Source organism: Oncorhynchus tshawytscha, linkage group LG18 (genome assembly GCF_018296145.1).
Source record: "Oncorhynchus tshawytscha isolate Ot180627B linkage group LG18, Otsh_v2.0, whole genome shotgun sequence".
Taxonomy (NCBI): domain Eukaryota; kingdom Metazoa; phylum Chordata; class Actinopteri; order Salmoniformes; family Salmonidae; genus Oncorhynchus; species Oncorhynchus tshawytscha.
The window spans coordinates 35,211,158-35,224,047 of record NC_056446.1 but is presented as its reverse complement, the minus strand read 5'-3'; the positions used below and the strand labels follow the sequence as shown (position 1 = coordinate 35,224,047).

Sequence of the window (12,890 nt, the reverse complement as noted above, 5' to 3'; positions counted from 1 at the left end):
AGCACCCCCACACCATCACACCTCCTCCTCCATGCTTCACGGAGGGAACCCCACATGAGGAGATCATCCGTTCACCTACTCTGCGTCTCACAAGGACACTGCTGTTGGAACCAAAAATCGTAAATTTGGACTCATCAGACCAAAGGACAGATTTCCACCGTTCAAACTGATTGGCTCAAATGCATTAAGAAGGAAATAAATTCCACAAATAAACTTTTAACAAGGCACACATGTTAATTGAAATGCATTCCAGGTGACTACCTCATGTAGCTGGTTGAGAGAATGCCAAGAGTGTGCAAAGCTGTGTGCAAAGGGTGGCTACTTAGAAGAATCCTATTTGCAATTCTTCATGATACATGGTTACATATGTGTTACTTCATAGTTTTGATGTCTTATTCTGCAATGTAGAAAATAGTAAAAATAAAGAAAAACCCTTGAATGAGTAAGTGTCCAAACTTTTGACTGGTACTGTATGTAAAAAATGTTAAATGTACTGTATATGTCACAAAATATCAAACACCACAATTCCCAATCCAAATATATAAATGATCCTGTTCTTTGTGTGATTGTAATTAATCCCACATTTCCCCCACATAGTATTAACACCACAATTCCCCACCCCGACCACAAGGTGTCAGAATAGTGCAATGTCATAACCAATGACCATTCATACTCACTATTTGCTCACATACCTTCTCTCCCATCGACACCCCTCCAGAGGTGATGATGACGTCAGCGCGGCTGATGCCCTCGTTTAGGGCATTCAGCAGGTCATCTGGGCTGTGGGGCCGATAGACAGAGAACAGTTACCATCACACACCACATATAGGGTTACAGAGGGATGGGTGAAAGGAGGAGGAGGAGGAGGAAGAGGAGGAGGAGGAAGAAGAGGAGGGTGAGGAAGATCAGGAGGAAGATGAAGAGGAGGTCGTCTGAGCTGTGGGACCGATAGACAGAGAACAGTTACCATCACACACCACATATAGGGTTACAGAGGGATGGGTGAAAGGAGGAGGAGGAGGAGGAAGAAGAAGAGGAGGGTGAGGAAGATCAAGAGGAAGATGAAGAGGAGGTCGTCTGAGCTGTGGGGCCAATAGACAGTGAACAGTTACTAGTTACCATCACACAGCATAGAGGAGGCGAGAGGAAGAGGAGAGAGGAGGAGGCAAAGTAGGTGCAGGAAGAGGAATATAAAACAAAAGGAGAGTAGAAAGAGAGGAATAGAAGGAGTATCAGGAATAGGAAGAGGAAGATGGTAGAGACAAGAAGAAAGATAATGAGAGGATGAAGAGATCAAGGGAGGAGGAAGAGGAAGACAAACAGAAAGAGGAGCAGGAAGAAGAGTGTGAAGTCCTACTTGTCTCCCACGATGCCCAGGTTGATGGTGGGGTATCCGTGCTCCTGGATGGTGGCGAGCAGCGTGGAACGGTTACTGTCTCTGATCTTTCCTGGGTGGAGGTCGTCCTCAGGGTTTAACAGCTAGAGACAGCAGGGGAAGTGTTCATTAGGTATTAAACGGAAGAAAACAGCCTGAAAACAGGGAGAGACAACCAGGATTTGTCCAATAAGAAAAGCTCATTTTCGTTTTCTGTTGCTAAATGTTTTAAAGGCCCAGTGTTTTTTAAATGTAATATCTGGATAACAATGAAGTCATTTACTGTAATAGTTTGCTAGAATTTTTTCACAGAAAACTTTCTCAAGCAAGAATGTAGATAGTTCTATCTGGGACTGGCCTGAGTGGTGCCAGGATCACTCCACCAGAGTGGAGGGGCTTAATGGGATATGAAACTTCAAAACTAGTTGTTATTAGCTGAGAGGTTTGGAACTCTCTGTCTCACTTCGTTGCCTGTGGACATGACAGCCACCACAGGGAACTTCTGCACCTCCACCTCGGTGACTCCTACGGTGGCCAGCAGGCCAATCTCAGAGGGGCCCATGTGGGTTCCCTTAGACAGGACACATTCCCCACGCTTGATGTCATGACCTATGGGCCTGGAGGGAGTGGAGACAAGGACGTTTAATAGGAAGGTTAAAGAGGGGGTATGTATACAGAGGAACATCAAAACACACTTTTATGCACATTTACACACACACACAAACACATGGAAGCAGGCTTGCATGCACGCAAGCACACACACACACACACACACACACACACACACACACACCGGATGTCTTGTCCGGGACGGGCCTGTACGAGGATCCGCACCTCCAGCTCCTCTGTGCCCTGAGAAGGAGAAACCAACAAACCTGTAAGGAGCTATTACACAAAACACCTATCCTACTGTCGTCGCCTTGCCTACTGTCGTCGGCTTGCCTACTGTCGTCGCCTTGCCTACTGTCGTCGCCTTGCCTACTGTCGTCGCCTTGCCTACCGTCGTCGCCTTGCCTACCGTTGTCACCTTCACTACCGTCGTCACCTTCACTACCGTCGTCACCTTCACTACCGTCGTCACCTTCACTACCGTCTTCACCTTGCCTACCGTCGTCACCTTGCCTACCGTCGTCGCCTTCACTACCGTCGTCACCTTCCCTACCGTCGTCGCCTTCCCTACCGTCGTCGCCTTCCCTACCGTGGTTGCCTTCCCTACCGTCGTCGCCTTCCCTACCGTCGTCGCCTAGCCTACTGTCGTCACCTTCCCTACTGTCGTCACCTTCCCTACCATCGTCACCTTCCCTACCGTCCCACCTTCCCTACCGTCATCACCTTCCCTACCGTCCCACCTTCACTACCGTCGTCACCTTCACTACTGTCGTCACCTTCACTACTGTCGTCACCTTCACTACTGTCGTCACCTTCCCTACTGTCGTCACCTTCCCTACTGTCATCACCTTCACTACTGTCGTCACCTTCACTACTGTCGTCACCTTCACTACTGTCGTCACCTTCACTACTGTCGTCACATTCCCTACTGTCGTCACCTTCACTACTGTCGTCACCTTCACTACTGTTGTCACCTTCACTACTGTCGTCACCTTGCCTACTGTCGTCACCGTCACTACTACCGCCATTCTGGCTCAGACAAAGCTTGCTTCCTTACTTGATTTACTTATATATCCCTCCTGAATATACCTTTTATTATTACACCATCCCTCTATAGACCCTCTTCAGTCCCTCTCCACAGGGCTAAGGGTCAGGGGTCAAAGGGGAGACTTACGTCCTCAGACTCGCGGAGCAGCTCTGTATCCTCCACCTGCACCACAGCGTCTGCCCCACAGGGGATAGGAGCCCCCGTCGTCACCCTCATCACCTGGCCCGGCATCACTGTGTGGGTGGGCTGCAGGGACACACAGAGAGAGAAACTGGTGTCAAATGTACACACATGCAGATTTACAGACACAAACCCACACACACACTGCAAATATATCCCAAACCCATTTAATATCAAAAATCTGTTTGATTACATTAAAACAGTGATGTAATCAAAGGCTAATGTTTCCAGTTTTTATTGGGGCTTTGACAGTCTACTACAAATCAGTCTGACAGGACTTTGGCAGTATTTCAGTCTGAAGGAAGTCTGGTTTGAAGTGACTGAAATGCATCAGAAATGTATTGGGAAGTTCAGAAGATCATCAGGCAAACATTTTGTTACTTCACTACATTCTTAAAGAAAATGATGTACATTTACTCCATACATTTTCCCTGACACCCAAAAGTCCTCATTACATTTGTAAGGCTCTGCAAGACAGGAAAATGGTCCAATTCATGCACTTATCAAGAGAACATACCTGGTCATCCCAACCAAACAACCACAGCAAGGCAAACACGTGTCATGTGTCAGTGTGTGATAATGTGTCATGTGTGATAATGTGTCAGTGTGTGATAATGTGTCATGTGTGATAATGTGTCAGTGTGTGATAATGTGTCAGTGTGTGATAATGTGTCAGTGTGTGATAATGTGTCAGTGTGTGATAATGTGTCATGTGTCAGTGTGTGATAATGTGTCAGTGTGTGATAATGTGTCAGTGTGTGATACTGTGTCAGTGTGTGATACAGTGTGTGATAATGTGTCAGTGTGTGATAATGTGTCAGTGTGTGATAATGTGTCAGTGTGTGATAATGTGTCAGTGTGTGATAATGTGTCATGTGTCAGTGTGTGATAATGTGTCAGTGTGTGATAATGTGTCAGTGTGTGATAATGTGTCAGTGTGTGATAATGTGTGATAATGTGTCATGTGTCAGTGTGTGACTATGTGTCATGTGTCAGTGTGTGATAATGTATCAGTGTGTGATAATGTGTCATGTGTCAGTGTGTGATACTGTGTCAGTGTGTGATACTGTGTCTGTGTCAGTGTGTGATAATGTGTCATGTGTCAGTGTGTGATAATGTGTCATGTGTCAGTGTGTGATAATGTGTCAGTGTGTGATAATGTGTCATGTGTCTGTGTGTGATACTGTGTCAGTGTGTGATACTATGTCTGTGTCAGTGTGTGATACTGTGTCTGTGTCAGTGTGTGATAATGTGTCAGTGTGTGATAATGTGTCTGTGTGTGATATTGTGTCAGTGTGTGATATTGTGTCATGTGTCAGTGTGTGATACTGTGTCAGTGTGTGATAATGTGTCAGTGTGTGATAATGTGTCATGTGTCAGTGTGTGATACTGTGTCAGTGTGTGATACTGTGTCTGTGTCAGTGTGTGATAATGTGTCTGTGTCAGTGTGTGATAATGTGTCATGTGTCTGTGTGTGATACTGTGTCAGTGTGTGATACTATGTCTGTGTCAGTGTGTGATACTGTGTCTGTGTCAGTGTGTGATAATGTGTCAGTGTGTGATAATGTGTCAGTGTGTGATACTGTGTCATGTGTCAGTGTGTGATACTGTGTCAGTGTGTGATATATGTGTCATGTGTCAGTGTGTGATACTGTGTCATGTGTCAGTGTGTGATACTGTGTCATGTGTCTATGTGTGATAATGTGTCGTGTGTGATACTGTGTCAGTGTGTGATAATGTGTCAGTGTGTGATAATGTGTCATGTGTCAGTGTGTGATACTGTGTCTGATCATGTGTCAGCTGTGTCATGTGTCAGTGTGTGATACTGTGTCATGTGTCTATGGCCACCTGTGTGTGGAGTAAGCTAAGTCAGTATGGGAGCAGTGTGTGACATGTGTCAGTGTGTGATACTGTGTCTGACATGTGTCACACACACCTGTGGTGGACACAAGTCAGTATGGGACGCTACACACACACACACACACACACACACACACACACACACACACACACACACACACACACACACACACACACTTCAATACACAATGTCGGTCCAGGGGGAATAAACGTTGAGTGTGTGTTTTGATATATCGCTCTTCATGAAGGAGGGTACCAGCCAAGTGCTTCACCCTGAGTATAGACAGGGTGAAGTGTGTGTGTGTGTGTGTGTGTGTGTGGACCTGTTCTCCAGCCTGGGACTCTCCGATGATGAAGCGGTCGCCTGGACCATCAGCCGCTAAAAAGAAGATACATGTTTTAATGTAATGACAAAAGTTGGTGTTTGTATGATTGTGTGTATAAGCTGCTGTGTGTATAAGCTGCTGTGTGTATATACTGCTGTGTGTATATGCTGCTGTGTGTATATGCTGCTGTGTGTATATGCTGCTGTGTGTATATGCTGCTGTGTGTATATGCTGCTGTGTGTATATGCTGCTGTGTGTATATGCTGCTGTGTGTATATGCTGCTGTGTGTATATGCTGCTGTGTGTATATGCTGCTGTGTGTATATGTATATGCTGCTGTGTGTATATGCTGCTGTGTGTATATGCTGCTGTGTGTATATGCTGTGTGTATATGCTGCTGTGTGTATATGCTGCTGTGTGTATATGCTGCTGTGTGTATATGTATATGCTGCTGTGTGTATATGCTGCTGTGTGTATAAGCTGCTGTGTGTATATGCTGCTGTGTGTATATGCTGCTGTGTGTATATGCTGCTGTGTGTATATGCTGCTGTGTGTATATGCTGCTGTGTGTATATGCTGCTGTGTGTATATGCTGCTGTGTGTATATGCTGCTGTGTGTATATGCTGCTGTGTGTATATGCTGCTGTGTGTATATGCTGCTGTGTGTATAAGCTGCTGTGTGTATATGCTGCTGTGTGTATATAGCTGCTGTGTGTATATGCTGTGTGTATATGCTGCTGTGTGTATATGCTGCTGTGTGTATATGCTGCTGTGTGTATAAGCTGCTGTGTGTATATGCTGCTGTGTGTATATGCTGTGTGTATATACTGCTGTGTGTATATGCTGCTGTGTGTATATGCTGCTGTGTGTATATAGCTGCTGTGTGTATATGCTGCTGTGTGTATATGCTGCTGTGTGTATATGCTGCTGTGTGTATAAGCTGCTGTGTGTATAAGCTGCTGTGTGTATAAGCTGCTGTGTGTATAAGCTGCTGTGTGTATATGCTGCTGTGTGTATATGCTGCTGTGTGTATAAGCTGCTGTGTGTATAAGCTGCTGTGTGTATAAGCTGCTGTGTGTATATGCTGCTGTGTGTATATGCTGCTGTGTGTATAAGCTGCTGTGTGTATATGCTGCTGTGTGTATATGCTGCTGTGTGTATAAGCTGCTGTGTGTATATACTGCTGTGTGTATATGCTGCTGTGTGTATATGCTGTGTGTGTATATGCTGCTGTGTGTATATGCTGCTGTGTGTATATGCTGCTGTGTGTATATGCTGCTGTGTGTATATGCTGCTGTGTGTATAAGCTGCTGTGTGTATATGCTGCTGTGTGTATATGTGCTGTGTGTATAAGCTGCTGTGTGTATATGCTGCTGTGTGTATATGCTGCTGTGTGTATATGCTGCTGTGTGTATATGCTGCTGTGTGTATATAGCTGCTGTGTGTATATACTGCTGTGTGTATAAGCTGCTGTGTGTATATGCTGCTGTGTGTATATGCTGCTGTGTGTATATGCTGCTGTGTGTATATGCTGCTGTGTGTATAAGCTGCTGTGTGTATATGTATGCTGTGTGTATATACTGCTGTGTGTATATGCTGCTGTGTGTATATGTATATGCTGCTGTGTGTATATGCTGCTGTGTGTATAAGCTGCTGTGTGTATATGCTGCTGTGTGTATAAGCTGCTGTGTGTATATGCTGCTGTGTGTATATACTGCTGTGTGTATATGCTGCTGTGTGTATATGCTGCTGTGTGTATATGTATAAGCTGCTGTGTGTATATACTGCTGTGTGTATATGCTGCTGTGTGTATATGCTGCTGTGTGTATATGTATATGCTGCTGTGTGTATATACTGCTGTGTGTATATGCTGCTGTGTGTATATACTGCTGTGTGTATAAGCTGCTGTGTGTATATGCTGCTGTGTGTATATGCTGCTGTGTGTATATGCTGCTGTGTGTAGCTGCTGTGTGTATATGCTATATGCTGCTGTGTGTATAAGCTGCTGTGTGTATATGCTGCTATGCTGTGTGTGTATATGTATATACTGCTGTGTGTATATACTGCTGTGTGTATATATGCTGCTGTGTGTATATGCTGCTGTGTGTATATGCTGCTGTGTGTATATGCTGCTGTGTGTATATATGCTGTGTGTGTATGTATATACTGCTGTGTGTGTATATGCTGCTGTGTGTATATGCTGCTGTGTGTATATGCTGCTGTGTGTATATGCTGCTGTGTGTATATGTATATACTGCTGTGTGTATATACTGCTGTGTGTATATGCTGCTGTGTGTATATGCTGCTGTGTGTATAAGCTGCTGTGTATATATATGCTGCTGTGTGTATATGCTGCTGTGTGTATAATAAGCTGCTGTGTGTATATGCTGTGTGTATATATGCTGCTGTGTGTATATGCTGCTGTGTGTATAAGTATATGCTGCTGTGTGTATATAGCTGCTGTGTGTATATGCTGCTGTGTGTATATGCTGCTGTGTGTATATGCTGCTGCTGTGTATATGCTGCTGTGTGTATATATATGCTGCTGTGTGTATATACTGCTGTATGTGTGTATATGCTGCTGTGTGTATATGCTGCTGTGTGTATATGCTGCTGTGTGTATATGCTGCTGTGTGTATATACTGCTGTGTGTATAAGCTGCTGTGTGTATATACTGCTGTGTGTATATGCTGCTGTGTGTATATACTGCTGTGTGTATATGCTGCTGTGTGTATATGCTGCTGTGTGTATAAGTATATGCTGCTGTGTGTATATGCTGCTGTGTGTATAAGCTGCTGTGTGTATATGCTGCTGTGTGTATATACTGCTGTGTGTATATGCTGCTGTGTGTATATGCTGCTGTGTGTATATGCTGCTGTGTGTATATGCTGCTGTGTGTATATGCTGCTGTGTGTATATACTGCTGTGTGTATATGCTGCTGTGTGTATATGCTGCTGTGTGTATATGCTGCTGTGTGTATATGCTGCTGTGTGTATAAGTGCTGTGTGTATATGCTGCTGTGTGTATATGCTGCTGTGTGTATATGCTGCTGTGTGTATATGCTGCTGTGTGTATAAGCTGCTGTGTGTATATGCTGCTGTGTGTATAAGCTGCTGTGTGTATATGCTGCTGTGTGTATATGCTGCTGTGTGTATATGCTGCTGTGTGTATATGTATATGCTGCTGTGTGTATATGCTGCTGTGTGTATATGCTGCTGTGTGTATATGCTGCTGTGTGTATATGCTGCTGTGTGTATAAGTATATGCTGCTGTGTGTATAAGCTGCTGTGTGTATATGCTGCTGTGTGTATAAGCTGCTGTGTGTATATGCTGCTGTGTGTATATGCTGCTGTGTGTATAAGCTGCTGTGTGTATATGCTGCTGTGTGTATATGCTGCTGTGTGTATATACTGCTGTGTATTTGCTGATTGTGTGTATATGCTGATTGTGTGTGCATATCGATGTGTGTGTCATTTAGCTGACTGTGTTTCAGTGCCTCCTGACTCCTAATGTAGAACAGAAAGGACATATCAGCAGTACACTATGACCTGAGATTGAAGTACAGTGCAGTACAGTGTGTGTACAGTGAGTGTGCAGTGTGTGTACAGTGTGTGTGCAATGTGTGTGCAGTGTGTGTACATTGTGTGTACAGTGTGTGTGCAGTGTGTGTACAGTGTGTGTGCAGTGTGTGTGCAGTGTGTGTACAGTTGTGTACAGTGTGTGTACATGTGTGTGCAGTGTGTGTACAGTGTGTGTGCAGTGTGTGTACAGTGTGTGTGCAGTGTGTGTGCAGTGTGTGTACATTGTGTATACAGTGTGTGTGCAGTGTATGTGCAGTGTGTGTGCAGTGTGTGTGTACAGTGTGTGTACAGTGTGTGTACAGTGTGTGCGCAGTGTGTGCGCATTGTGTGTGCAGTGTGTGTACAGTTGTGTACAGTGTGTGTACAGTGTGCGTACAGTGTGCGTACAGTGTGTGTACAGTGTGTGTGTACAGTGTGTGTACAGTGTGTGTACAGTGTGTGTGTACAGTGTGTGTACAGTGTGTGTGCAGTGTGTGTACAGTGTGTGTGCATTGTGTGTGCAGTGTGTGTACAGTGTGTGTGTACAGTGTGTGTACAGTGTGTGTACAGTGTGTGTACAGTGTGTGTGTACAGTGTGTGTGTACAGTGTGTGTGTACATTGCATCACAGTACAGACCTCTTACAGCATAACCATCCTTTACAGAGGCAGGGAATGGGGGCAGGTTGTCTTTGGCATAAACCTCCTGAGCAAGGACTCGGCCCATCCCATCTAAAGAGAGATAGAGAGAAAGGAGGGAGAGAGAGAGGAAAAGAGAGTAGAGGTAGAGGTAGATAAAGAGAAATTGAAAGAGAGAGAGAAAGGTAGAAGGAGAATGTAGAGAGAGAAAGAGAGAGAGTAGAGGTAGAGAAAGAGGAATTGAAAGAGAGAGAGAAAGGTAGAAGGAGAATGTAGAGAGAGAAAGAGAGCGAGAGTAGAGGTAGAGAAAGAGGAATTGAAAGAGAGAAAGGTAGAAGGAGAACGTAGAGAGAGGAAGAGCAGGGAGAGAGAGCGAGAGAAGGAGATGTACAACAGAGGGTGGGAGAGAGATGTACGAGAGGGAGAGAGGGAGGGAGAGAGAGAGAGAGGGTGGGAGAGAGATGTACGAGAGGGAGAGAGGGTGGGAGAGAGATGTACGAGAGGTAGAGAGAGAGAGGGAGAGAGAGAGAGGGAGGGAGAGAGAGAGGTGGGAGAGAGAGAGAGGGTGGGAGAGATGTACGAGAGAGAGAGCGAGAGAGAGCGAGAGAGAGCGAGAGAGAGCGAGAGAGAGCGAGCGAGAGCGAGAAGGTGGGAGAGGTGGGAGAGAGAGAGAGGGAGAGAGAGATGTACGAGAGGGAGAGAGGGATGAAGAGAGGGAGAGGGGAAGGGAGAGAAGGAGAGAGAGTCAGGTGTGAGAGGGATGTTGGAGAGATGGAGAGGGAGGGAGAGAGGGAGAGAGGGAGAGAGGGAGAGAGGGAGAGAGAGAGAGAGAGAGAGAGAGAGGGAGAGAGAGATAGAGAGAGAGAGCGAGCGGGAGATGTAGAGAGAGCGAGCGAGCGAGAAGGTGGGAGAGAGATGTATGAGAGAGAGAGAGAGGGAGAGAGATGTACGAGAGGGAGAGAGAAGGAGGGAGGGATGAAGAGAGGGAGAGAGGGGAAGGGAGAGAAGGAGAGAGAGTCAGGTGTGAGAGGGATGTTGGAGAGATGGAGAGGGAGGGAGAGAGGGAGAGAGGGAGAGAGGGAGGAGAGAGAGATAGAGAGAGAGAGAGAGGAGAGAGAGATAGAGAGAGAGAGCGAGCGGGAGATGTACGAGAGAGAGAGAGAGAGATGGGGGAGGGAGAGAGGGAGGGAGGGAAGGAGAAAGAGAGAGGGAGGAAGGGAAAGAGGGAGATAGAGGGAGGGAGGGAGAGCATCTGGTTCAGATGTAGATACAGAGAGACATGTGCCGGAGGTGTGTGTGTTAGTGAGAGAGTGACACCTCTCATCAGGATCTCTGTGACTCACCACCTGACCAGAACAGCGCGCACACACACACACCTGCGTACTCTCTCTTGTCCCTTGCGCACAATTCCCCACATGTAACAATCTAAAAGTAGAAATGTTGGAAATATCTGACTAAGAACCATAAAAAACTGCCGGTTAGACTGCAGAGAGGAAAATAGAAGAGAGAATGATCGACAGAGAGAAGACACAGAAAGAGAGAGTGGGCGGAAGAAGAAAGCACTGCACTAAAATACCATGAGCTGCTAATAGTCTATAAATAGGGTGTGAGGGTGTGATTCACACACACACACACACAGACACACACACACACACACACACACACACACACACACACACACACACACAACACCCACACACAAACCCCTGTCCTCCATCTGTTTCTTGTCTAAATATTTCATCCCACACCTCCACCCCTCCACCCTTCCATTCTCACACCCCATCATGAAACAGACTCTCTCAAAACAAAATGAAACATCACTGTACAGGGTGAGAATAGAAGACACATAGAGAGGCCACCATGGCTGTTCTATTAGTTATGACTGAGAGAGAGCTGAATCAGGAGTGTGTCCAAGCCCTCCCCCTGGCCCTGTCCAAGCCCTCCCCCTGGCCCTGTCCAAGCCCACCCCCTGGCCTGTCCAAGCCCACTCCCTGGCCTGTCCAAGACCTCCCCCCTGTCCAAGACCTCCCCTGGCCTGTCCAAGACCTCCCCTGTCCAAGACCCCCTGGCCCTGGCCAAGACCTCCCCCCAAGACCTGTCCAAGACTTCCCACTGGCCTGTCCAAGACCTCCCCCCCTGTCCAAGACCTCCCCTGGCCCTGGCCTCCTCACTGGCCCTGTCCAAAGACCTCCCCTGGCCCTCCAAGACCTGGCCCTGTCCAAGACCTCCCCTGGCCCTGTCCAAGACCTCCCCTGGCCCTGTCCAAGACCTCCCTGGCCCTGTCCACTGGCCCTGTCCAAGACCTCCCACTGGCCCTGTCCAAGACCTCCCACTGGCCCTGTCCAAGACCTCCCACTGGCCCTGTCCAAGACCTCCCAAGACCTGGCCCTGTCCAAGACCTGGCCCTGGCCCTGTCCAAGACCTGCGACTGGCCCTGTCCAAGACCTCCGACTGGCTGGCCTGCGACTGGCCCTGTCCAAGACCTCCCACTGGCCCTGTCCAAGACCTCCCCCTGGCCCTGTCCAAGACCTGCCTGGCCCTGTCCAAGACCTGCGACTGGCCCTGTCCAAGACCTCCCCTGGCCCTGTCCAAGACCTCCCACTGGCCCTGTCCAAGACCTCCCACTGGCCCTGTCCAAGACCTCCCACTGGCCCTGTCCAAGACCTGTCCACTGGCCCTGTCCAAGACCTGCGACTGGCCCTGTCCAAGACCTGCCACTGGCCCTGTCCAAGACCTCCCCCTGGCCCTGTCCAAGACCTCCCACTGGCCCTGTCCAAGACCTCCCACTGGCCCTGTCCAAGACCTCCTAGCCCTGGCCCCCACTGGCCCTGTCCAAAACCTCCCACTGGCCCTGTCCAAAACCTCCCCCTGGCCCTGTCCAAGACCTCCCACTGGCCCTGTCCAAGACCTCCCCCCCTGTCCAAAACCTCCCCCCCTCCCCCCCCTGGCCCTGTCCAAGCCCTCCCCTGGCCCTGTTCAAGCTCTGTGTGTCCACCTCCAGAATAATGTGACACAGCCATGTGGGAGACCACGGCCCTAAGATCCTCTGACAAAGGCCCTGAGGCTAGTGCCAAGGAAGTCCCGAGGCTAGTGCCAAGGAAGACAGACACACACACGCATGCACACACACACATGCAGAAACACACACACACTTTCTCTCTGTCTCTCGTTGTCTCACACATCTATAGTTGAAGTGTTCAGTAAGGTGATATAAACAGTAATCTCCTGCAGTCTGACCACTACAATACAGACCACTGTATATTTATGTGTGACATATGTGTTACTGTATATAGT

General features: G+C 47.5%; 1 protein-coding gene across 1 annotated transcript in view; it reads right to left on the bottom strand.

The window, feature by feature from the left end:
- Positions 1–12,890, bottom strand: part of LOC112217931 (gephyrin) — a 166,193-nt gene that overhangs the window by 5,763 nt on the left and 147,540 nt on the right. The window contains exons 13-19 of the mRNA XM_042300533.1: positions 9,597–9,689; positions 5,396–5,451; positions 3,159–3,278; positions 2,169–2,227; positions 1,839–1,992; positions 1,358–1,479; positions 693–780 (exon numbers count right to left, since the gene is read on the bottom strand). Coding sequence (XP_042156467.1) covers positions 693–780; positions 1,358–1,479; positions 1,839–1,992; positions 2,169–2,227; positions 3,159–3,278; positions 5,396–5,451; positions 9,597–9,689 — 692 coding nt within the window. The remainder of the gene's footprint in view (positions 1–692; positions 781–1,357; positions 1,480–1,838; positions 1,993–2,168; positions 2,228–3,158; positions 3,279–5,395; positions 5,452–9,596; positions 9,690–12,890) is intronic.